The sequence below is a fragment of the Mobula hypostoma genome, chromosome 1 (genome assembly GCF_963921235.1).
Source record: "Mobula hypostoma chromosome 1, sMobHyp1.1, whole genome shotgun sequence".
Classification (NCBI taxonomy): domain Eukaryota; kingdom Metazoa; phylum Chordata; class Chondrichthyes; order Myliobatiformes; family Myliobatidae; genus Mobula; species Mobula hypostoma.
In genome coordinates this window covers 89179268-89206215 of record NC_086097.1, presented here as the reverse complement: position 1 = coordinate 89206215, position 26948 = coordinate 89179268, and the positions used below count along the sequence as shown (strand labels likewise).

The window sequence follows — 26948 nt, the reverse complement described above, 5'->3', positions numbered from 1 at the left end:
AATTGTCACAGACCTTGGCAGAAGAAATAGAAGTGTAGACTATTTTCTAAGTGGAGAGAAAATTCATAAATCTGAGGTGCAGAAGGGTGGGAGTCCTTGTGCAGGATTCCCTAAAGGTTATTTTGCAGGTTGAGTCAGTGTTGAGGCAGGCAAATGTAATGTTAGCGCTCATTTCAAGAGAACTAGAATATAAAAGCAAGGATGTAATGTTGGCTTTATGAGGCATTGGTGAGGCCTCACTTGGAGTACTGTGAGCAGATTTGGGGCCCTTATCTAAGAAACTATGTGCTGACACTGGAGAGGGTTCAAAGAAGGTTCATGAAAATAATTCTGGGATTGAGAAGCTTATCATATGGGGAGTGTATGATGGCTCTGAGCCTGTAACTACTGGAATTCAGAAGAATGAGGGGGAGGATCTCATTGAAACCTATCAAATGTTGAAAGGCCTCGATAGAGTGCATATGCAGAGGATATTTCCAATGATGGGGGAGTCTAAGACCAGAGGACACAGGCTCAGAATAGATGGGTGTCCATTTAGAATGGAGATGAGGAAGAATTTCTCTAGCTAGAGAGTAGTGAATCTGTGGAAGTCATTGTCACAGGTGGCTATAGAGGCCAAGTGATTGGGTATATTTAAGGCAGAGGCTGAGAGATTCTTGATTAGTCAGGGCATGAAGGGATATGGGGGGAATGCAGGAGACTGGGCTGAGAGGGAAATGCATCAGCCACGATGAAATGGTGGAGCAGACTCGATGGGCCAAATGGCCTAATTCTGCACCATAAGATCTTAAGGTCTTATGGTCATATTGTCAGGTGACAGACCAGAAGCACTCTTGGTACTTAACCTGTAACTGGTGTGAGCTGATCCACTTGAAATCAGAATTTAAGTGATTAAAAGAAAACTGAAGGTCAGTTATAAGATTCAACCATTAATCAGTCAATATATTTTTTCCAAATGGTCCTTAATTTTTTGCGATTGATTGCTGGAGATAGTATTGAACACACACACAGGCACACACCAAAAATCAGTCAACTAATCCCACATATTGTGAGCCTAGATCTTCCTCATATGAAGTGCAACAAGAACACTCTTTTCAGAGAGGGTTGGAGCAGAAAAGCCTGGCTGATGCCCCCAATCTTTGGGGCTGATTGCAGGAAGTCAGCAAACACCCAATTTTCCAATTTTTTATAATATATACACACACACACACATACATACACACAAACATATATACACTCTTCCAGAAGGCAAATGTAATGTTAGCATTCACTTTGAGAGGACTAGGATATAAATGCAAGGATATAACATTGAGGCTTTATAAAACACTGATGAGGCCTCACTTGGAGTATTGAGAGCAGATTTGGGACTCTTATCTGAGAAACTATGTGCTGACATTGGAGAGGGTTCAAAGAAGGTTCATGAAAATAATTCCGGGATTGGGAGGCCTGTCACATGGGGAGTGTTTGATGGCTATATAAAAAAGGGCGCCTTAGACTTTTGCACAGTCCTGTATTTGCAAACCTGGAGTGGAAAGCGAAATTGTAAATCTGGGGGGAGCAAAGGATGTTGGGAATGGCAAGGGTGGTGAGCCGTGGAAGGGTTGTGGGACAGGTGGCCGAGGAGTGCTGGGGAGGGGGATAGCATGGGTGTGGACACCAGGCAAGGTAATTTGATCCCAAACAATTGGTTTGTCTCTGGTGCTTCCTGCTCCCTCCCCTCTCCATTCCCCTTTTCCTAATCATGATTCCCCTCTCCCTGACCCCTTCCCACTCCAAGTCATAAAATTTGTTTTTTTTGTGGCAACAGTACAGTGCAACACATAAAATTACTACAGTACTGTGCAAAGGTCTTAAGCACCCTAGCTATGTATATGTGTCTAAAACTTTTGCATAGTACTGTACATGTTGTCCTGTGGCTCAAGTACAGGTTGGCGGGGTGTGGGGGTAGACTGCTAGCAGGGGAATGCTTTTCTTTGGAAATGTATTCCAAATTTAGCCCTTATTCAAGTTCCTGAAAAAAAATTGCACTCTTGGACATGAATCATGAGCCTTTCCCAATATTACTGACCTCTGACCCCGCCACAGGCTTGTTCGCACTCCTTCTGGTCCACAAAGTTGTTCTGGTTGGCCTTGCAGCCACCATAAGTGAATTTCTTGCAGGACTTGGTGTAGGCATCGTAATACCAGCGAGGAAAGGCTCCACGGCAAGGCCCCACTTTACGCTGAGCATTGCAGTACTCTGGAGTGGGGTGGAGAAAGACACACAGGTCAAAAGTGACCAATAGAGAACAGCGGCAGTCCTTAGAAGATGTTTCGATGGTACAGGGCATATTGCCCAGGAAACGCAAGCTGGATGTCAATACTCTACCCATGCTTCTTCATTTATCAACATCCTGAAAATATATTTCTAATGCTTCAAACCTCCTATGCTTATCTAATCTTCTGTTAAAAGTAGCAATGGTATTGAATTCACCCACTTCTTCTTTCTCTGGGTATAGTAGCTGCTACTGAATATCCTGTTGCATTTATTAAACGTATAATTATTTTCTCCTCCTTCACTGATCTTGTCTCCTCCACTGCCCAGTGCCCCACCAAGCTGTAAAATGCTCCACTTCCACTATCACAACCCTTGAGGCCCACCACTCTACATTGTTCCAACTCCATGTGCCCCTTCTTGCAATCCCCATTTTTTCAGAGCCCTGTCATTCTTCCCAGATCCTCCCATTGCCCTGCCCTCTACACTTCCATAGCCTCACCCCCCATAATCCTGTCACTTTCCCCAATCCCTCCCATGCTCCCACTTCCTCTCTTGGCCCCAGCCCCAGCCCTGCCTCCCACTGATTCCCTCCCATGGCCTTGCACACTTCCCACTTCCTCCCCTGGCCCCAGCCCCAGCCCTGCCTCCCACTGATTCCCTCCCATGGCCTTGCACACTTCCCACTTCCTATCCTGGCTCTGCCCACGGACCTGCCCCACCTGGTTCCTCCTATGGCTCTACCTTGCAGTCCTGCCCTACTGCTCATTCCCCCCAGACCGTCTTCCACCTTTCACAAGTTCTAGACTTAACCTTCGAATAGTCATCATATTTCCAGTTCTCCTTTTTTGGAGCAAAATGGAAAAAGCCACCCATTTTTAATGGGAAGTAACCACTCACAAATTCATCCCAATTTTGTAGCTTTCTCCTCATGTTTCTGTGGCTCTTTTCTAAACAGAACTAGAACCGAAGTGCTTCCATTAGGGTTTCACCAGTGTCCATACAAGTTTAGCACTCTCCACTTTTCTACAAACGTTTGTACAATAAAGGGCCAAAGGAAGAATCGAACTAGCTCCTCGTTGGATCCACGAGAACTTGCTTACCCACTGTTTGATCTGGCGAGAGGACAGTTATGATCATGTTGTCCGTCGTCTTCTGACCAGCCGTGTCTGTGACAGTCAGCTGAAAGGTGTAATCCCCCACCTTCAGGTTTGAAACCACCACTTCATCTCGATTTTTAGTCCGCTGAGGAGAGAGAACAGAGAATTGAAGCCTTTGAGCAGCACCAGCAAGTCCAGAGACAACTTGAATTTATTCCGAGACCTTGAAATAGTATAGCACACTTAGAATTGACCACCAATGAAAAGCTCCCTTAACCTTTATATCTGAAGCAAAGTCAAGATGACAGTTCAGTGGCTTCTCACTCTTGCTGGAAAAGGTGCAGAGAATACAGCAGCAAAGAGGCAAGTCAATAAATCAGCACGATTAATTTAGCACTGGGTCTTCATAACATTTTCCACTAGCCAAGTGTAAGTGCCAAATCCATCACTGGGAGACCTCACCCGAATCAGTGTTAGACTGCCCAAGGCTTGAGAAAGCCAGAGGGTAACGTAATGGGTGGAAACACATGCACCGTTCACAACCACCAACATTGAGTTGGGGTTCATTTTAAGAGGCTGGTCTGACATGATGATGTAACAACGAAGTTTTTTTTTAAACTGCACTTTATGCAGCGCTCATCTTTACTCAGGCGGATTTGCAGGATCCATAACCATAATATTCTGTGATTGGTTGACAAATAAAGGAGGTGTTGCAGCTTCCCTCAAAATTAAAACACCTCTACCGTTCTGTTTAGGAAAATCTGCAAGCAGACACCAAGTCTGCAGCGTGGAGGGAAGCAGGAAGCCCATACTGGTAGATGGGTGTCTGATATCCTCCTCGGGGGGGACTCTTATCAGGGAGAAGGCCATTCGGCATATGGGTTCCAAGCTGACTTCTGGCAGACTGTAAATCATCTGAGTCTGAACACTCCTGTTTCATTTGACCTGTCAGGTTCCAGGAGCACTCGGAACCCCAGTCGGCAGCAGCTAAATTCACAGTAATACAAGGTGGAGGTTTAACCTGTCATCATAAAAGGGCAAACACAAGGAAATCTGCAGATGCTGGAATTTCAAGCAACACACATACACTTCACCTGTGAGTCGGCTGGGGTGATATACTGCGTCCAGTGCTCCCGATGTGGCCTTCTATATATTGATGAGACCCAACGCAGACTGGGAGAGAGATCGCTCCCTACGCAACTCCCTTGTCCATTTGTCCCCCCCATCCTTCCCCACCGATCTCCCTCCTGGCACTTATCCTTGTAAGCGGAACAAGTGCTACACATACCCTTACACTTCCTCCCTCACCACCATTCAGGGCCCCAAACAGTCCTTCCAGGTGAGGCAACACTTCACCTGTGAGTCGGCTGGGGTGATATACTGCGTCTAGTGCTCCCGATGTGGCCTTCTATATATTGGCGAGACCCAACGCAGACTGGGAGATCGTTTCACTGAACACCTATGCTCTGTCCGCCAGAGAAAGCAGGATCTCCCAGTGGCCACACATTTTAATTCCACGTCGCATTCTGATATGTCTATCCACAGCCTCCTCTACTGTAAAGATGAAGCCACACTCAGGTTGAAGGATCAGCACTTTATATTCCGTCTGGGTAGCCTCCAACCTGATGGCATGAACACTGACTTCTCAAACTTCTGCTAATACCCCACCTCCCCCTCGTACCCCATTCGTTATTTATTTATACACGTTCTTTATCTCTCTTTCCTTTTTCTTCCTCTGTCCCCCTCACTATACTCCTTGCCCATCCTCTGGGTTTTTCCACCCTCCCCCTTTTCTTTCTCCCTGGGCCTCCTGTCCCATGATCCTCTCATATCCCTTTTGCCAATCACCTGTCCAGTTCTTGGCTCCATCCCTCCCCCTCCTGTCTTCTCCTATCATTTTGGATCTCCCCCTCCCCCTCCCACTTTCAAATCTCTTACTAGCTCTTCTTTCAGTTAGTCCTGTACCTCTTCCTAGAGATGCTGCCTGGCCTGCTGCGTTCACCATCATAAAAAGGCAGGCAAGTTTTTTTGTGGCCGGTTGTCAATACCTCCCTGTTTAAAAGGTATTTTTTGTAAAGAAAAAACGTGCTCCCCCGCCCTCTCCAGCTCGACTCTCTACTTCCTTCTCTGAGTCTCTCCTGACCGGGGTGAGGTTAATACAGAAGCTAACCTGCCTTCGACAAACATGACAAGTACAGCACAAGTTATTAGGATTCAGCCAGACTCTCTGGAAGAGCAGGCAGGATCCACCTCAAGTCAGGACAGGTTGCAAGGTAACTCAGTCAACCTGTGCAAGTTGAACTGGATGGGTTAGTTTCTCTTGTGCCAATCAAAGACTAGCATTAATCACAAATCAGGACCAACCGCCTACTCCCGTGGGAGCCCAGTGACTCATCTTTCACTAGTAACTTTTTAAAAGGTTTCCATTCTTCAGGCTGTCCCTGGGAGCAAGAAGGAGAGAGGAGTGGGGGAAGGTTATTATTAGATATGTGATAGGCTTCCACTGCAATTATGCAAAGCACCTCAGTGACATTGCCCTGGCAACCAAGGTGAGGCCAGTAACAAAAGTGAGCAAGCAGATCAAAGAGCAGAAATAATAAACAACCCTTTAGTTTGATGAAGGCACTCTGACCATAAATACCGATTAAAGCATCTGGGAGTGCAGATCTTACAAAACCTCTCATGGTCCCACATTAGCACAGCTCACAACATCTCTACTTTCTGAGAAGGCTTACGAGAGCTGAACTGTGACATCAATACTCACATCCTTCTACAGATGTGCAGTAAAAAGCATCATAACATGCATGATATGGAAACTGCACTGGACCAGACAAGGCAGCTCGACAACGGGTATTCAAAACCGCCCAACACATTTCTAGCACCAGCCTAACCACCATCAAGGACATAAGTACAGAAAGGTGCTGGAAAAGGGCCAGTAACATCATGGAAGATCCCACCCGCACTGCTCATAGACCATTTGTCTCACACTCATCAGAGTGGAGGCTATGTGGCATCAATGCCAGGACCACCAGACTCAAAGCAGTTACTTTCCCCAAGCAGTATAACTGATCAACAACCCCACCCACAAACCCGCCCATCCACACCGTGCCCCCCCCCAACACCACTACTTTATAATTTCCTGTCAGAGGCACCTTATGTACAGACACTCAAGCGCCGAGCATCAGTTTATGGACGTACAATCAATTTATGAATATAAGCTACCTTATGCATGTATATTGATTGTGTTTTCATTATTGTGTTCTCTAACGTATTGTGATTACTTATCTATTTATTTAGAGATACAGCATCGGATCCAGAGTAACAATTATTTCATTCTCTTTTACATTTGTGTACTGCAAATTACATTAAACAATCTTGAACATTGAAGCTGCAATTCTCCACAAATGATTTCCCCACAACCTAATGTCAGCATTCAATTTCTTGTGGTTAACCTCTGGGAATTCCAAGTTTGTTTTTGTTTTCCTCCTGAATTAAGACAAGAGTCCATCCAGTTACACAGAAATCTGAACCCTGGAATCAAATTTCTCTGCAGCTTATTCACAAGCATCTGTTAATTTGTTTACAAAATCAACTGATATTCAGATTGTTCCCTTCACATAGGGAAAAAATATCCAGAGCACATCATGCACAGTTAAATTTGTCACAAGGAACATTTACATCCAGGGACTGTCATAGTCATAAAACACAGAAGCAGGATCTTTAGCCTACCGATGATCATCAAGCTGTTAGGTACCCAAATCCTTCACAAATCCAGTTTAATTCTCCCCACCTTCCTCCCAAACTCTGCACAGATTTCACCACTCATTGGTTAAGCAATTGTGCAAATATTGTACAGCCCGGGAAACTGGAGCTTATCCACTTTGAAAGGAAGATCTCAGAGGGTTGTGGGTTTTTGGAACTCACTTCCTTAAAGAGCAAAGGATTGAGTCCTTGAATATTGTTAAGGCTTAGATAGGCAAGGGATGAAAGTAAGTGCCAGATAGACAGGTATGCAGTGTTGAAGACGCAGTCATATCAAACGTGATCTTATTAAATATCAGAACGGGCTTGAGGGACTGAATGGCCTACTCCTGCTCCAACTCGCACAATCATAACAAAATAATACTGGTTAAGGAGACACAAAAGACAGCAGTTGCTAGAATTTGAAGCAACAAACAACCTGCTGGAAGAGCTCAGTGGGTCGAGCAGCATATGTAAGGAAATGTACAGTCGCTGTTTCAGTCACAAAATGGAGAGAGATGACAAACGGCTGCAGTAGAGGGGGATCTTTGTATCTTCCTATATGAAGCCCAAGGTTTGCATGTGGGTACAACCAATATTTAGGAAGGCCAAAGGAATGGTGGCCCTTTTCCAAAAGGATTGAGGAATAAATATAGGGAATTCTTACACCACCTATACAGTGCAGGTGAGTTAAATCTGAAGAAATGTATGCAATCTCCTTATTTCCTCAGAATTACACTTGTAGCAGCAATTCAAAGAAGTTTCACAGTTTGCTTCCAGACATGAAGGCATGACAAAGAACTGAACTACACTCACTGAATGATGAACTTACTGAAATAATTAAGTTTCTGATGGGACCCTACTGATGGATGTTTCCCTCATAAGGGAACCTGGAGCTAGAAGGCGTAGTTTCAGGGTAGGGAGTTGTTCACTTAAGATAAAGATGTAGAGGATTTTTTCTCTCAAAGGATCATAAATCTTAGGATGATGCTGAGGGAGGAAGTGTAGGGACAGTTGTTACACCTCTTGCAGTTGGTCCAAACAGCCCTTGTGAGGCAGACACTCACATGCATATCCCTTCCTCGCCTCATTTATTGAACCGTGCGCTTATGTGGCCCGGTCTACCTCAGTGAGACTGGGTGACCTCTTCACTGAGCCATTTGCCCAGCACCGACACACAGTTTACACTTTTTCCCACCCCCACTACTCCCATCTGCTCTCTTCATCCCTTCTTCTGTTCCCATGCTCCACCCTCCTCTCCAGCAGACTCCAACATCTGCAGCCCTTTGTTGCCTCCAGCTATTGGTGCTATTCCCACCCACCTATCACATGCCCCTCACTTGGATCCACCCATCACCTGTCAGCTCTTGATCCACTCCTTCCATTCACTTTTTAAAAAAAGATACTGGTTATCTCCACCCCCTACCATCCATATTTTCTACAGTCCAGATAAAGGGCCTCAATCCGAAATATAAATGATTTCCTTCCCCCCACAGTTGCTGCCCGGCCTACTACGCTCCTCCTGCATCTTGCGTGTTGCTTGTGGCTCAATCTGCCCATCATCTCCCCCCTCACCAGGCTGCATCTGTTGCCTGCCAACCTTTGCCGTAAGCCTTCCTTACTTCTCTTTTGTACGGGTCATTTCTCTTCTACACTTTGTCTTGATGTAGTTTCTCGACCAGAAACATCAACTATCCTTCGGCCTCCGCCAATCCTGCCTGACCCACTGAATTCTTCCTGCAATTTGGTTCAGGTTTACCAGCAGCACCACAGTGGGCCGTGAGCAAATAGGAATACAGGCAAATTGTTGGTCTTTTTGTAATGCCCGGTTCACATCTACGCTGTTACGTTGCAGGTATTTCATTTATCAGTTCTGTAAGAGCCATTTGTTCTGGTTTCAGCCTGTTTGGGTTAGTGTTGAAGATAAGGGATAATGTGGAATGTGTGCCATCAAATTAGTGGGAGGTTTTTCTTGGTGAGGGACAATGTCGTAGCATACGATCCGGTGGGAGACCCGTTTGTTCAGGATGGATTGCGAGCGACGTTCGGAAGGTGGTATGGGCATTCACACTGACCCAGGGCCCAGCGCGTGAGTGACAGAAAAGTTCAAGATGAGCCCCGACTTATGAATATTTGACTGTTTAATTAAAATGGGCCCTTTTTTTTGTTATTCTTTACTAACCCTTTAGTTAAGATTCATAAATATAATTCCTTTGTTCGTATGTAGTGTGCTGTCTGTTATTTTGTGGCACTAATTTGTAAAAGGGTAGCGAATTACACAGCAGCCACACAAATCGGGGTTTGGGCTGGGACGAGCCGTCTCAATCTCATGAGTTTGGCGGGACCTGAGAGTGTCTTCCCTAGACTTGCGCAGCCAAGGAAACTGGGGTGTTTCATTTATTTTAAGAGTGTTGGGAGTACAAGAGTAAGGAAGTCTTACTAAAAGGTGAAACGCAGAAACACTGCAGCATCTTTGGCACCTAATAATGGTGCTAGCCGTCAGGACGCACAACCATCCCTCTTTCCTCATCATCCTCAATACGAGTGCCCCTCGAGGGCTCTGTGCTGAGCCCATTGCCGTACGCTGTGCTCATACGTGACTGCACGGACTAACAGCCGAGTGATCACACAGCTAAGTTCACCGATGACACGACAGTGGTAGGGCCCATCAACAACAATGAGACGTCTTACAGAGAAGAACTGGAAGAGCTCGAGGCCTGGTGCCAAGTAATCTCTTCCTCATTGTCAACAAGACAAACAGGATGGTTATCAACTTCAGGAGAACTCGCACCTCACACTCCCTTTTACATCAGAGGCACAGCAGTGGAAAAATAAACAGTTCCAAACCTGAGGGAGTGTATATCTTGCACCATGTCTCATGGTCTCAGAACACATCCTGCACAATCAGGAAAGGTCAACGACACCTCTGAAGAAGCTGGACAGTGCACATCTATACTCATGTCTTTCCACAGATGCGCAGTGGGGAACATCCTAACATGCTACATCACTGCACGTTACGGAAAATGCACCACGACGGATAGGAAGGCTCCACAACGGGTAGTCTAAACTGCCCATTGCATCACCGGCACCAGCCTACCTACCATCAAGGACATACATACAGAAAGGTGCCAGAAAAGAGCCTGTAACATCATGAAGGATTCCACCCACCCTGTTCATGAACTGTGTGCCCCACTCCCATCAGGTCGGCAGCTATGCAGCTTCTACACCAGAACCACCAGACTCAAAAACAGTTACTTTCCCCAAACAGAAAATCTGATCAATATCTCCGTCCACTAACCTACCTGTCTACCACACCCCCCACCCCCACCACTACTTTAGCATTTCCTGTTAGAGTCAACTTATGTTCAGACACTCCTGCTCCTAGCATCACTTTACAGATATATCAAATATCGCTGTGATGATTGTACGTTCTAGTACTAATTGTTTGGCAACAATAAAGTATTAAGTACAATCAATCTATGTTCATTCTCCTTTACAGTTGAGTACTGGATATGACTTCAAACAATTTTGAACCTTGAATTTCTATCACTACCCAGTGCTTTAGTGAGGCATGATCCTGAGTACCTGGTATAATTTTAGCCTCCATACGCAATGAAGAAAAACTTAAAACATTAGTTTGCTCAATTAATTCACAGGCTGAGGATTGTCCATGAGGACAGGTAAGGTAAGCTGGGCCTATGTTCAATGGAGTTGAGAACGGTGAAGGCTGATTTATACTTGTGTGTCAAATGTATGCCGTAGGTACAGCATAGCCGCGAACCCTACACTGTACTCTATGCAAACCCTACACCATAGCCTAACGTGCACCTCTCCCAAAACGTAACTGCACGTCGTGGCGACGCAGATCAAAACAACTGTGATTGGTCCACTTGGTAGCAACTCTGGCTGCAATGCTTTCCATAAAGCTTTACAGACCTCCAAAATTATGGAGGACATATTTCGCTTTTACGAAGGACCTACATTAGTACCTTTTCTTCCTTTTTAAATCTTTTTATTGAATTAGTATACAAAAGGTAAAACGTATAACAACCAATACATTGTTACGATACAAATATACAAGTAATACTAATACAAAAAAACAATGCGAACAATGTAAGTTAGTTATAAAATAACAAGGTAATATAGTTATATATTAATTTTCCATATATATCGATAAGGAAACAAGAATGGAAAAAAAAAACCCCAAGGAAACCCACCATGCAACTAATCATTAGTACCTGTTTTCGTTAACCGAAAGAGGATTTTGGCTTTTACAGAAAAAGACACTCGCTTTAAACTTGTTCTCCCCGAGAAAGACTACCATGACCACGAAGCCTTGCAAGGGCAGGTGTGTGCGCATGCTTGTACGTGCTGATTTTTTTTTCGACAAATCGATTTTGGCTCAAAATTCCCGATTCTGTAAAGTGACACTACACTGTACATAGAGAAAATTCACCCTCTCTCAATTTCAGTCGCCATTATTTGAAGTTTGAGTTTCTTCGTGTTGAGTTTCGATATGAAGAAACTCAACACAGTGGCACAGAAACCCCACCACCAACTAGCGTTTTGGCGGTGAATTGCAGAGCAATGCAGACACACCAACGTACAAGTATAAATGCTCACAATGGCGTAGCCCACTTGCGTAGGCTACGGCGTAAGCTAGTACGCACAAATATAAATCAGCCTTGAGCGATGACCCCATCACACTCTGAATCCTGGAAGGCACAAAGCTTAATCTGTCCTTTGGCTGAGTGGTTCCAAGGAGAGAGCATAGTCTCATTGTTTATGAATGAAGTGAGGAAAGATTTCTTGACTCAGAGTATGGTAATTCTTTGAAATTATATACTGGAGGTTCTGGAGGTTCCTTTAAGCATACAAGGCTGACTTTTGAGCACAGAGTTCAGGCAGGGAAGTGGATATTGGATAGAAGATCAGGAGTGAACTTAACCAGTTGCAGAACAAAATCCAAGAGGCTCACTTGTCAACCTTTATTCCTTTGGTTAGTGCACATCCAGGTCTTAGGAACCTGACCCGATCTTTTTGAGAGCAATCCTATGTGCACCATAATTCTATATTTCCTTATACCAGAGGAGGCCATTCAGCCTATTAAGTCTATACTGACACACAGAGCAATCACACCTCCCTAGTTTTCCCTGTGACCAATTCTCTCCAAATCCCATCAAGCCGCCCCAGATTCTACCCTTTACCACGGGCAACGTACAATGACTGATTTACCCACTAACCTGATGTGGGAGGACACACACACAGTTGCAGGGAGACGCATGTAAACTCCACACAGACAGCATCACATGTCAGGATCAAACCCCAGTCACTGGACCAATGAGGCAATAGCTTTCAGGTTGTGTCACTGTGTCACCCACCCGATGGCAGTGACGCTCCCACAAACCCGTTGCCCTTGTCTTCTTTGGTGGTCAAGGTTGTGGGTGTGGGATCAAGTGTTGTCGAATCAAGTAATTCCAGTCCATTTTGTTTATGGTACGCACTAGGAGCAGATGGTGTCAGAACAACTCCAGCAATGATTATCCTGGGTATCAAGGCCAAGAGGACAGAGTAGGATTTGGAACCCTACTCTAATTTGGATGGCATTGTTAAATATTGCCAAGATGACTCAACAATTGAGAATGGCTTGGACTCCACATACAGCAGCAGTGGCGATGGGCTACAAGGGTGAAAGACATTAGGGTGGGCAAGAGAGGCTGAGAGGTATGGGAGAAGCTGTGGCGTTGATTTGGTGTTGGGGTTGAGGTCAATGGGGAGAGTGTTGGCACTGTTGGTTAATGATATTAGAGGCAATGTGGTTCAGAAAGTGTTTCAAGGAACATTCTATTGGACTCCATGGATAGATCAGTGCTGTCACATGCTTGGAGGTTCACCTGAGACAAAGGGAAAGATAGGAGCATGGACTGCAGAAGATATTGAAATGAGGAGCTTGGTGAGGTAGAGTTGAAGAGGAGGCTGTCTAGTAATATTTCAATTCATTGTACAGGGCAATCCATTTTCTCTCCTGTCTCTAGGAGCTTATCTCATCAAAACAACTGATAACTTCAATTTTGCATGCATAATAAGATACAAAATGTTTTGGAAATATCAGCAGGAAAAAATTAATGGGTAAACATAGAAGTCAATATCACTTGGACATTACAGTTTCAAACAGAAACCAGTGAAACCCTTGTTTGCAGGCACTGAATCACCGTTGCATATTCATTGAGCAGATTTCTCTTCTTGTTGGACACTTACCGTTATCTTCACTGAAGGATCTCCCTGGACAAGATCCCAATCAAAACTGTTAATATTATAGTCATCTCTGCTCTCCAGCCCACTCAGAGTTACTTCCTCATTTGGCTGTACAATTCGGTCTCTTCCTGCTTTTGCCACTGGCAGTTTGTCACCTGTAAAAGAAGAGATTAAAAATATCAAGATTGGTAGGACTGGATAAAAGAGACACAATGGGCCATTTTTATTAATGTTTAAAAAATTCATACAGACACAATATATGACAGGAATGAAATGGGGATGCTCGATCATGTCAGCTTCTTGACAGGTAAATAGTTCAATCCCTGCGACAGAGTATACTACATTGTGTCTGAGGAGGGAATTGGTTCAAATATTCACCTGGGCTTTTGGTTAGAGTCTGTCTTTCTTCACTAAAGAAATGAGCCTCAAAAGAGCTGGTTGTCCACTACATGACCCCTCAATCTTTCTAGACTAGGTTTATTGTCTCTTACAAGGATGTATGCTCTTGCAAGCTTACTTCTCATTTGTCTCGATGCCTCTACTCAGACAACATGAAAATAAGACCTTACACGGCCTCCTTCTATGAAGCATTATTTGTTGGGTCCTTGAACATCCTAGTCTGGATTTCTTCTCAGAACCTACAAGCCGATCTTGTTACACTTTGATTACCATGTTCCCACATTACCTGGTCTTTTCTACTTGGTGTGTACAGTCCTATTGAACTTCACTAAAAAGCCTTAAAAGACCAAATAAAAGGCTGAGTAATAAAAACTCCAGCACTGACACCTGTGTGTGGCCCACCACCTTGAACTTCTGTAGTGTCAAAGCAGTTGGCACAAAGGTAAACACACAAAGGACATCGAACTTGTTCCCACAGAATCAACAATTCCGAGGGTGCAACTGTGCAGTCCAAGACTCTCACTGCCAGTTACCTCATACTAGCCATCAACGTTGAACAGGTTTCATCTTCAAAAGACAAGGAAGAATACGTGGGAGGGTGGTAGAACATTGGAATTCCCCAAAGGTTGGACCAATCCCAATACCCCACCCATTACAACTAAGACCTCTTCCTGTATTGTGAAGGAATAATTATTTGTTAACATAACAGAAACAAATATAAGTCTCCCAGTTGTCTGATTTGAATTTTAATACCAAATGCCTCATTTGGTAGAACTTTCACTTTTGAGTCAAAATTTCTTGGTTCAAAGTCTTAAATTAGACTTGTTGACATAATCAAATTGATATTCACATGATAGTACTGAGGGAGTGCTACAGGATTGCTGGCGTTGCCTTTTGGGTAAGACGGGTAAATCATACACAGATGATATTCTGAGGTGACCCTCAGACCCAAATAGAAAATAATCGAAGGAGTTCTCTCCCAGTACGCTGACCAGGAATAACTCTCTTACTAATAAACCCTCAAACAGAAGGACTTTTCATTAATCACAGCGCTGTTTCAGGCATACAGTGCCTCATAATAGTGACCTTACTTCAAACATATTTCATTAGAAATTGGAGGCTAAGCACCTCATTAATAATGTTCCAGCAATAAGATTGAGGTTAGTTATTGGTCAAGCCCACTTTCTTGTCGGCTCTACATCCCTTCCTACTTCCCCAAGTGTATAAACCTACACAACCTCACAGAGAAAAAGAGTGGTAAAGATTCACAATCCTGAGTGAAAATAACTTCTCATCTCATCTTAGTGCGCCCAACTTCAGCTCTTGACCAACAAAGTTGGGGAAGTGGAGCTGGAGCTCGATGTACTCAGGACCATCTGGGAGGCTGAAAACCTCAAAGATGAAACTTTTACCAAAGGGTTCACACCAAGGGTGCAGACTTCAGATAGTAGGTAGATGACCACTTGAAAAAGTAAGGGGAGTAAGCAGCTAGTATAGGATTCCCCTGAGGCCATTCCCCTCAGCAACAGGTACATCCCTTTGTGTACTGTTCTGGGGGGAGCTGGGGGTCGGGAATGACCTATCAGGGCACAGCAGCAGCAGCCAGACCACTGACATTGCAGCCAGTTCTGAGGCTCAGCAAGGAAGGGTACAAAGTCAGGCAGTGTGAAAGTGATAGTTGATACTGAGAGGGAAGGATAGCAGATTCCGTGGCCATAAAAGAGAAGCCAGGATGGAGCGTTGCCTCCCTGGTGCAGGGGTCCAGGATGTAGCAGGGCAGCTAGAGAAGATTCTCAAGGGGGACAGCGAGAAGCCAGAGGTTGTGGTGCACATTGGCACCAATGACAGGGGTAGAAAGGGTAGGGTAGGGAGTTAGGAAAGATGCTGAAGAACAGGACCTCCAAGGTATTAATCTCTGGATTACTCCCAGTATAGGCAAGATAGCCAGCCTTCAGTGGTTGGGAAGATGTTAGAGTCCATTACTAAGGATGAAGTTTCGGGGTTCTTGGAGGCGTGTGATAAAGTAGGCCAAAGTCAGTATGGTTTCCTGAAGGGGAAATCTTGCCTGACAAACCTGTTGGAATTCTTTGAGGAAATAACAGACAGGATAAACAAAGGAGACTCAATGGATGTTGTTTACTTGGATTTTCAGTAGTCCTTTGACAATGTTTATTACAGGAAAGATACAAGCATGGATACAGCATTGACTAATTGGTAGGAGGCAAAGAGTGTGAATAAAGGGTTCTCTTCTGGTTAGTTGCTGGTGACAAAGAGTGTTCCACAGGGTTCAGTATCGGACTCCTTCTTTTCTCATTATACAGTATGTTAACGGAATGACAGATGATGGAATTGATGGCTTTGTGGCCACGTTTGCAGATGGTACGAAGATATGTTAAGGAGCAGGTGGTGTTGAGGTAGCAGGGAGTACGTGGAAAGAATTAGACAGATTGGGAGAATGGGCAAAGAAATGACAGATTGAATATAGTGTAGGGAAGTTGTATTCTCATGTACTTTCGTATAAGGAATAAAGACATAGATTATTTTCTAAATGAGGAACAATTCAAAAATCAGAAGTGCAAAAGGAATTTGGGAGTCCTTGTGCAGGATTACCTAAAGGTTAACTTGCAGGTGATTCAGTGGTAAGGAAGGTAAATGCAACGTCAACTTTGATTTCGAGAGGACTATAATACAAGGACAAGGGTGTGTTGCTGAGGTTTTATGTGGCATTGATCAGACTGCACCTGGATTATTATGAGCATTTTTAGGTTCTGTATCTGGCATTGGAAATGGTCCAGAGGAAGTTCACAAGAATTATTTTGGTAATGGAAGGGTTAATATGTATGAGGACTATTTGATGACTCTGGGCTTGTAATCATTGGAATTTACAAGAATGAGAGTGGAATCTCATTGAAACCTATCAAATAACGGAAGGACCTGATAGAGTGCATGTGGGGAGGTTGTTTTCTATAGCAGGTGAGTCTAGGACCAGAGAGCACAGCCTCAGAACACAGGGACGTCCATTTAGAACTGAGGTGTGGAGGAATTTCTTTAGCCTGAGAAGTCGAATCAGTGGAATTCATTGCTCTGGATGGCTATGGAGCCCAAATCATTGTGTATTTAAAGTGGATGTTGACAGGTTCTTGATTAATCAGGTGTCAAAGTTTACTGGGAGAAGCCAGGAAAATGGGGTTCAGAGGAAAAATAAATCAGCCAGGATTGAATAGCAGAACAGATTCAATTGGCTGACTGGTCTTATTCTGCTCATGCCTTACTCGCCAACTATGAAAATGTACCCCTTTGCTCTAGACTTGCCAGCCGGAGGAAGCAGCTTCCCTGCGTCTACATTGACAATCTCTCTCAGGATCTTAAATGTCCTCATGAAGTCACTCTCATTCAGTTAAACTCCAGTGAACCCATCCCACTCAATACTTTGTCACAATACAGCTCATTCTAGAAATCAATCTCATGAACTTTTGCAGTATCATTTTCAAGGAACGCAGTAATCTTCCTAGGAAATGGAAGAATGTGTGGACTGGCTGTAATGTGCATTGAGATGAACTTGAGTTTGAGAAATTGCTATACAAATCTCTCACAGATGTTTTTTCTCTTGATTTGAAAATCAACTGGGCAATAGTCACCCGACCATTGAGCAGCAATCTTATAGAGGTGTATAAAATCGTGAGAGCTATAGAGAGGGTTAACGCTCTCAGTCTTTTTATCAGGATTGGGGATTCAAGATCTAGAGGGCATATGTTTAAGATGAGAGGGGAAAGATTTAGAATAATGGAGCAGCACAATAGCACAATGGTTAGCAAACCACCATTGTAGCTCTGGAAACCTGGGTTCAATTCCTGCTGCTATCTGTAAGGAGTTTGTACGTTCTCTCTGTAACCGTGTGCGTTTCCTCAGTGTGCTCCAGTTTTGTCCCGCATTTCAAAGGCGTATGGGTTAGCGGTGCAATTGGTCACAAGGGAGCAATTATGCTAGAAAGGCCTGTTACTACGCAGTAGCTCTAAAATTCGGGGGTTCCCCAACCATATTATGCTATGGACCCTTACCATTAACCGAGAGGCTCGTGCTGTATATAAATAAATAAATAAAGAAGGATCTGAGAGGCAACTCCTTTAACACAAAGCATGGTATTTATATGTAATGTGCTGTCAGAGGAAGTGGTTGATGCAGGTACAATAACAACTTTAAAAGAGAATTGAAGTACATGGATTGGGAAGGTTTAGAAGATTATGGGCCAAACGCCAGTGAATGGGACTAGCCTAGGTGGGCGTCTTGGTCAGCATAGACCAGCTAGGCTAAAGTGCTTGGTTTCATGCTGTATAATGCTATGATTTTAAGAGCTTTTTCGGAAGTCTTCTACTCACTGTTACACTGATTATGCAAATCTCCAATTCACTCCCGGGTTAATATCAAGTTAACTGGGCTTCACTGGAGTTTCATTAATTTCCTACAGCTAGACTGTGATTCAATCTCGTCAGTATCTCCTGGCATCAAATCTAAGCTCAATTTCAAAGCTCCCCCGGCCAGCATCCCATCACTTATGCTCCAATGACGCTAACACTCTGTTGCCCAGATCCCATTGAGCCAGCACTTAGATTGGCTCCCAATCTCCAGTACTGAAAGTCACATCCTTCCCAACATCTCCTCTGGCCCTATATCCAGGAAACGAACACCAGAATGCTTTGATTGAAATGGGAACATCAATAGTGTACAAACATAGTTATGAGAAACAAATGCAGGAAAACAACACACTATCTCTGCTCGGATTACTCTGCCTCAGCAGATCCCTGCTTCCTACGACAGCGAAAAGCTCCTGGCAACGGGAATTGTCCATTTTTCTGATATGTTTTAGACTATTTCCCCAAATTCATCTGCCCTACTAGCACTTAAGTCAGCTGTCTGGGTTCTGGTTCTCCTCCTAAACTCCTCTGTATTCTCTCTTCCTCCCTTTGCCCTCACACTTGAAGACACACCTTAAAACATCACTTTGATAAAGTGGTTGATAAGCTTCATACCTACACAGCACAACATTAAATTCTAATTATGCTCCAGCGTACAGTCGGCCCTCCTTATCCGCGAGTTCCGCATGCGCAAATTCAACCAACCGCGAATCTAGAAAACCCGGAAGTGCTCTTCCAGCACTTGTTCGAGCATGTGCAGATTTTTTTTCTTTTCATTATTCCCTAAACAATGCAGTTTAGCAACTATTTTACATAGTATTTACATTGTATTAGGTATTATAAGTAACCTAGAGATGTTTTAAAGTATACAGGAGGATGTGCGTAGGTTATCGTGGATCGGGATAGAAAAAAACCGGAAGTTCCCTTATTAAGTCAGAACAGGTACATCCAGTATTATTTAGCGTCAGTTAGTCAAACGTTCGTCTTAGTATATAGTATATATTATACCTTTCTATGCATATAAAACACTTAAGAAACGTATGTTTCAGCGCCGGGCTCAGGAACAGAAGTTCCCGAGTTCAATCCAGTGACAGACCGCTCCCGAGCGCGCTCTCCATCCGTGCCAGTTTGATGTGGAGGATCAAAAACCCAAAACCCCAAAACTCAATAATTAAACCACTGTGTTGCTTAGTAATAATTGTAGCTTTCATCAGGGCAAGACCTTTCTCACTTTATCCTTTAAAATTGTTCCGATCGTTGACTGACTGTAGCCTAACGCTTTTCCAATGACTGATGGCGTTTTACCTCCTTCCGATCTCTTTATTATTTCCACTTTATTTTCAATCGTGATCGTGATTATTTTCATGAACAGAAACACTGCAGATTGAGAGCTCCGCCACCAGGTCCTAATGTCCACTGCAATTAAGGTCCGGGGTTTCGCTGGGTCCTAAGGTCCACCGCATTGAGCCAGGTTGAATAAGGGACTTAAGCATCCATGTTTTTTGGTATCCGCGAGGGGTCCCAGAACCAATCCCTCGCGGATAAGGAGTGCTAACTGTAATTCTTCTGCGTGTAGTAGTAGGTCAAGAACAATATACAAACACAAATTTGTAATCCAGCTTCACAGGTGGAGAATTGAGAGTAGGTTACAGCAGCAGAGCAGATTCAGTTATACAGCACGGAAGCAAGCTCTTCCTCCCAACTTGCCCACGTCAACCAACCGTGTTGCAGCGGGCTAGTTACATCAGCCTGTGTTGGGCCCAGAGCACTCTGAACTTCTTTAATCCATGTATTATCTAGAGAGCTCTTAATCATTGCTGATATGCCCATCTCAACCATGATTGATGGCTGCTTATTCCAAAAGTGTACCACCTATTGCATGAAGAAGCTGCCCCTGTTGTCCATTTTAAACCTAGGTCTCCTGTTTTTAGTGTCTTCAACCTGGGAAAAAAGACTATGTGTCTCTTCTCCATATAAGCCCCTCATGAACTTACATACTTCAATCAATCTCCTTCCTTCCAGGGAAGGAAGTCCTAGTTTGTAACCCAAGTCCCCAATTCTAGGCAACATTCTTGTAAATCTTGACATTCTTGAGGAGGGAGGAGAAGATGGTGGCGCAACGCAGTGCGTGCGACCTCTCCGGTGAATGATATCGTATTTGTAAGTAGGATGCCATGCACAATTCTGATTTGATGGAGACAGACGTGAGAAGCACGGAGGAACATCTGGAGAAACTTCTGAAATGCCCAGTTCGCTGCCGCTGCCACTGTGCGGTCGAGAATCTCCGGAGGGGAAGGCCCCAAATCCTCGGCTTTGCCTGTGGCTGGCGGCCGGGACTGGGGTCGAAGCGCTTGGCAGAGATGGTGTTCAGTGTCGGAGGGCTGGTCGGAGGCTCAAAGTTTTCGGACGGACTCAGAGTCAGACTGTGGTCAGGTGCTTCCAGTATGCTGCATTGGCAAGTTTGCAATGCTGGAAGCTCATGGCAGGGAGAGTTTTCTTCCTTCTCCTGTCTGCATGAGATGGTGGGATTTTCGAGAGACTTTGAGACTTTTTTTTTACCGTGCCCATGGTCTGCTCTTCATCAAATTAGGGTATTGCTTGCACTGTTGTAACTATATGTTATAATTATGTGGTTTTTGTCAGTTTTTCAGTCTTGGTCTGTCCTGTGTTTCTGTGATATCACACCAGAGGAACATTGTCTCATTTCTTAATGCATGCATTACTAAATGACAATAAGCGAGGACTGTGTGTCCTCATAATCTAATCTAAATCTTTTCTGCACACTTTCTAGTTTAATAACATATTTCCTATAAGAGGGTGACCAGGTATTCTAGTTGCACTTATCAGCATCTTATACAATTGCAACATAACTTTCCCAACTCCCATGCTCAGTTGAGTCACAAGAGACTGAAGATGCTGGAATCAGGAGCAGATTGACAAGCTCCTCCAACAGATGTTGCTTAAGCTGCTGAGTTCTTCCAGAAGATTGTTTGTTGCTCCTATACTCAATACACTTACTGAGTGTATTAAATTAGGTTAGCATGCCAAATGCATTCTTCTCCACACTGTTTACCTGAGAAGCCACTTTCAGTGAACTATACACTTGTCTTCCTAGGTGCCTCTGTTCCATAGAGCTCCCCAGGACCCTATTACTCATTATACAAGTTCTAAACTGGTCTGATCTCCTCAGATGCAATATTTCACATTTATCTGGATCAAAAGCCTTTTGCCAGTCCAAAGCCCACATACCTAGCTGATCATCATCCACTATAATTCTTCTTAACCTTCAACCACACTATCTACAATTTTAGTATTATCCACGCCTTCTATATTCGCATCCAAATGATTTATATAAATTACAAGCACCAAAGATTTCAGCATAGACCCTCATGCCACACCACTCCACTCTCAGGCCTCCAGTCTGAGAAACAACCCTTGACCATCACCCTCTAATGAATCCAATTCTGTACCCATTTATGAATTCAATTCGGTACCTCCCCTGGAACCCATGTGATGTAACCTTCCAGCCTTCTCTGCCAAGAGGGGCCTTATTAAAGTTCATATAAGCAACATCAACTGCCCTAACCTCATTTAAGGTCTTCATTACCTCCCTGAAGAATTCCAAGAGACTTGTTAGATATGACTTCTTACGTACAATGCCATGCTGACTATCCTGAATGAGGCTCTGTCTCTGAATGTTGGTACATCCTGTCTTGGAGAATCCCCTGCAGTAACTTACCCACCATCAATGTCGATGTCTGCAGTTTCCTAATTTTGGTTTTATTACCTATTTTAGACAATTGTGCTACATTATCACTTCCCAGTCTTCCGGAGCAACTCCTGTGGCCAGAGATTAAGTAAATATTTCTGCAAGGGCCTCCACAATTTCTTCTCTAGGTTCCCACAAGGTGTCTGAATGCACCAGGTTAGGCCCTGGGGATTTATCCACCTTAATGCACTTCCTGGCTTCCAAAAACTTCTCTCTGCTAATTCACACGTGCTCCCAGATAACATCCCTCTTTTCCCCCCATTTCAGAGGATGCACCCTTTCGAACACTAATGGCACAAATCACCAAAGTTCCTGGAGGAGGGAAAGATGTGCCTTCAATAGCTGTGTCTGCAAGACTAAATCATTTGTAAGTGACTAATTTGACAGATGACTACCACTTAAAAGGTTATCTCATCTTTAAATATTGTTAGATCTCGCAGAACAAATATTTTCTTGGCAGCAGTTTGCAGCGCCTATTGTGGCCATGTCAGACCAACATGCCTCACTATTTGCATCCTGATTAACAAAATCACTGCTTGGAGTGCAGTGTCTTAACCTGACAATTTTCGAGGCACTGAACAGAGAATGCAGATTGCAAAAACATTTATTGTGCAAAGGGTGTGGCCAGCAATAACAATCTAGTTTCGCTTGTAACACTAAGAGGTCAGCAGCAGACCGATACTCCATTTATTCCAGAAGTCATTGTTGTTTCTGCATTCTCCAACACTAAATGCAGTGCACCCTTTGCCATCATGTACAGAGCATCAAAACTAGCAAGTTGGAATGAACATATTGAAATAGAGCTAATAACAATATAATTGCACCATACAATCACAGGAATTTCCTTGTTTGATTTCACTTCAGCTAACACGTGTCCTATGACAGTTGCCCCTTGTGTGCAGTGTATAGCCTAGCTCCACAGAAACAACGGACCACCCATGCACAACCAGCCCAGTGCAAAAGGTGATAAGTCAAATACCAGGTTAACAGATCACACTTCTATCAGGTCTCTTCTCAGTCACCAACATTCCAAAAAACAGTCCTCCGAGTTTTCAACTTCTCCTTAACACTAATGACCTCAAATCCAGGCAACACCCTGGTGAACCTCTTCTGCACCCCCTCCAAAGTCTTGACATCCTTCCTGTGATGGAAGACCACAACTGAATGTGGCCGAACTGAGGTTTTAAACACCTACAACATGACTTCCTGAACCTTGTACTCAATGCCATGACCAATGAAGGTGAGCATGCCATTGAACATACCAATGCTGCTGCTTTCAGGAAGCTATGAACTTCATGACCTCTTCATACATCAATGTTCTTAAGCGTCCTGCAATTTTCCCCTCACATCGACCCATACAGGGGACTCGACCAATATGCAAAGTTATTTATGGAGCCCAAGTCTTTGTCCAAGGTTTTCCAGGCAATAGTGGATGGAACCTCACAAATAGACCATTTGTGCAACTGAGAAAATCTGTTGATTGTTATCAGCACAGAAGAAGAAAATCTTCTGATTTCAAAGTTGGTGATCGGGAGATTACAAAGCAGATGAGCTTAGAGCATAGATCCGTACTTGGAGCTATGATATTGTGGCCATTGCAGAGACTTGGATGGCTCAGGGGCAGGAATGGTTACTTCGAGTGCCAGGCATTATATGTTTCAGAAAGGACAGGAAGGGAGGCAAAAGAGGTGGGGTCTGGCATTGTTGATCAGAGATAGTGTCACGGCTGCAGAAAAGGAGGAAGTTATGGAGGGATTGTCTACGGAGTCTCTGTGAGTGGAAGTTATGAACAGGAAGGGGTCAGTAACTCTACTGGGTGCTTTTTATAGACCACCCAATAGCAATAGGGGCATCGAGGAGCAGACAAGAAGACAGATTCTGGAAAGGCGTAATAATAACAGGGCTGTCGTGCTGGGAGATTTTAATTTCCCAAATATCGAATGGCACCTCTCTAGAGCAAGGGGTTTAGATGGGGTGGAGTTTGTTAGGTGTGTTCAGGAAGGTTTCTTGACACAACATGTACATAAGCCTACAAGAGGAGAGGCTGTACTTGATCTGGTATTGGGAAATGAACCTGGTCAGGTGTCAGATCGTTCAGTGGGAGAGCATTTTGGAGATAGTGATCACAATTCTATCTCCTTTATAACAGCATCAGAGAGGGATAGGAACAGACAAGTTAGGAAAGCGTTTAATTGGAGTAAGGGGAAATACAAACGTTTGTATGAGGCTATCAGGCAGGAACTTGGCAGCATAAATTCTGAACAGTTGTTCTCAGGGAAATGTACAGCAGAAATGTGGCAAATGTTCAGGGGATATTTGTGTGACATTCTGCATGGGTATGTTCCAATGAGACTGGGAAAGGATGGTAGGTACAGGAACCGTGGTGTACAAAGGCTGTTGTAAATCTAGTCAAGAAGAAAAGCGAAGCTTACGATAGGTTCAAAAAACTAGGTAATGATAGAGATCTAGAAGATTATAAGGCTAGCAGGAAGGAGCTTAAGAATGAAATTAGGAGAGCCAGAATGGGTCATGAGAAGGCCTTGGCAGACAGGATTAAGGAAAACCCTAAGGCGTGCTACAAGTATGTGAAGAGCAAGAGGATAAGACATGAGAGAATAGGACCAATCAATTGAGACTGTGGGAAAGTGTGTATGGAACCGGAGGAAATAGCCAAGATACTTAATGAATACTTTGCTTCAGTATTCACTACAGAAAAGGATCTTGGTGATTGTAGGGATGATTTACAGTAGACTGAAAAGCTTGAGCATGTAGATATTAAGGAAGAGGATGTGCTGGAGCTTTTGGAAAGCATCAGGTTGGATAAGTCACCAGGGCTGGACAAGATGTACCCCAGGCTACTCTGGGAGGTGAGGGAGGAGATTGCTGAGCCTCTGGCAATGATCTTTGCATCATCAATGGGAACGGGAGAGGTTCCAGAGGATTGGAGGGTTGCAGATGTTGTTCCCTTACTCAAGAAAGGGAGTAGAGATAGCCCAAGAAATTATAGACCAGTGAGCCTTACTTCAGTGGTTGGTAAGTTGATGGAGAAGATCCTGAGAGGCAGGATTTATGAACATTTGGAGAGGCATAATATGATTAGGAATAGTCAGCATGGCTTTGTCAAAGGCAGATCGTGCCTTATGAGCCTGATTGAATTTTTTTGAGGATGTGACTGAACACATTGATGAAAGTAGAGCAATAGATGTAGTGTATATGGATTTCAGCAAGGCATTTGATAAAGTACCCTATGCAAGGCTTATTGAGAAAGTAAGGAGGCATGGGATCCATGGGGACCTTGCTTCGTGGATCCAGAACTGGCTTGCCACAGAAGGCAAAGAGCGGTAGTAGACGGGTCATACTCTGTATGGAGGCTGGTGACCAATGGTGTGCCTCAGGGACCTATGCTGGAACCCCTACTCTTTGTGATATTTATAAATGATCTGGATAAGGAAGTGGAGGGATGGGTTAGTAAGTTTGCTGATGACACAGAGGTTGAGGGTGTTGGGGATAGTGTGGAGGGCTGTCAGAGGTTACAGTGGAACATTGATAGGATGCAAGACCGGGCTGAGAAGTGGCAGATGGAGTTAAACCCAAATAAATGTGAAGTGGTTCATTTTGGTAGGTGAAATATGATGGCAGAATATAGTATTAATGATAAGACTACTGGCAGTGTGGAGGGTCAGAGAGATCTTGGGGCCCGAGTCCATAGGACGCTCAAAGCAGCTGCGCAGGTTGACCCTGTGGATAAGAAGGCATATGGTGTATTGGTCTTCATCAATCGTAGGATTGACTTTAGGAGCCAGGAGGTAATGTTGCAGCTATATAGGACCCTCTTCAGACCCCACTGTGTTGACCAGTGTGCTCAGTTCTTGTCGCCTCACTACAGGAAGGATGTGGAAACCACAGAAAGGGTGCAGAGGAGATTTACAAGGATGTTGCCTGGATTAGGGAGCATGTCTTCTGAGAATAGGTTGAGTGAACTCGGCTTTTTCTCTTTGAAGAGACGGAGGATGAGAGGTGACCTGATAGAGGTGTACAAGATAATAAGAGGCATTGATCGTGTGGATAGTCAGAGGCTTTTTCCCAGGGCTGAAATGGCTAACATGAGAGGGCACAGTTTTAAGATGCTTGGAAGTAGGTACAGAGGAGATGTCAGGGGTAAGTTTTTTTTACTCAGAGTGGTGAGTGTGTGGAATGGGCTGCCGGCAACGGTGGTGGAAGCAGAAGCGATAGGGTCTTTTAAGAGACTCCTGGATAGGTACATGGAGCTTAGAAAAATAGAGGGCTATGGGTAACCATAAGTAATTTCTAAGGTAAGGAGATAGGGCCTGTATTGTGCTGTAAGTTTTCTATGTTTCTACGAAAGAAGACACTAATGGAAACCAGGTATAGTTATTTGAAATGGATAGTAGTGGATCTTAAGTTTTCATGTCAATGGTAATAGTCCACATCCAGTAACAGTAGTCACCGCTGAAGCAAAAAAGTATTGTACATGTTGTAGAACTATGGCTCTTCCTAGGGAGGGTGCCGATTACTTCTAGAACTTCTGGTAGCATTCTAACAACTGTATCACTTGTTGAAATGGTTGTGCAGCTAGGAGCACCAACAGCAAATGATGAAGGTGAGAAAAGCTTCACTAGTGAAGATCCGCTTGAAGTATTAGAATACTACAAGGGAGTTAAAGTTTGGATGTGATACAAGTTATGGAGTAGGCACAATAATTAGCCAACTATGGACAAGGAGAAAGAGTGAGCTTGCTTCTGTTTCTGATATCTTCACCATGAAGACTAAAAAAATCTGCTGAAAGTCTGAAATGAAAACTGAAAACGTTGGAAACACTCAGCAGGAGGTGAAATAGCATCTGTGAAAGTGGGAACGGTTAATATTTCAGCTTGGTGATCCTCTGTCGGAACGGAACCACGGACAATTTGAGAATGAGTACTTGGAATCAAGAAAACCCACCAATTTTCAAACCAGCAGATCCTTTACCATGGGAAATTCCCAAAACAGTACTGCCT

General features: G+C 44.0%; 1 protein-coding gene across 1 annotated transcript in view; it reads right to left on the bottom strand.

Moving 5' to 3' along the window:
* LOC134348673 (kunitz-type protease inhibitor 1-like) overlaps nt 1-26948 on the bottom strand; it is a 77476-nt gene that overhangs the window by 31417 nt on the left and 19111 nt on the right. The window contains exons 2-4 of the mRNA XM_063052442.1: nt 13354-13505; nt 3358-3499; nt 2069-2239 (exon numbers count right to left, since the gene is read on the bottom strand). Of these exons, the coding sequence (XP_062908512.1) occupies nt 2069-2239; nt 3358-3499; nt 13354-13505 (465 nt within the window). The remainder of the gene's footprint in view (nt 1-2068; nt 2240-3357; nt 3500-13353; nt 13506-26948) is intronic.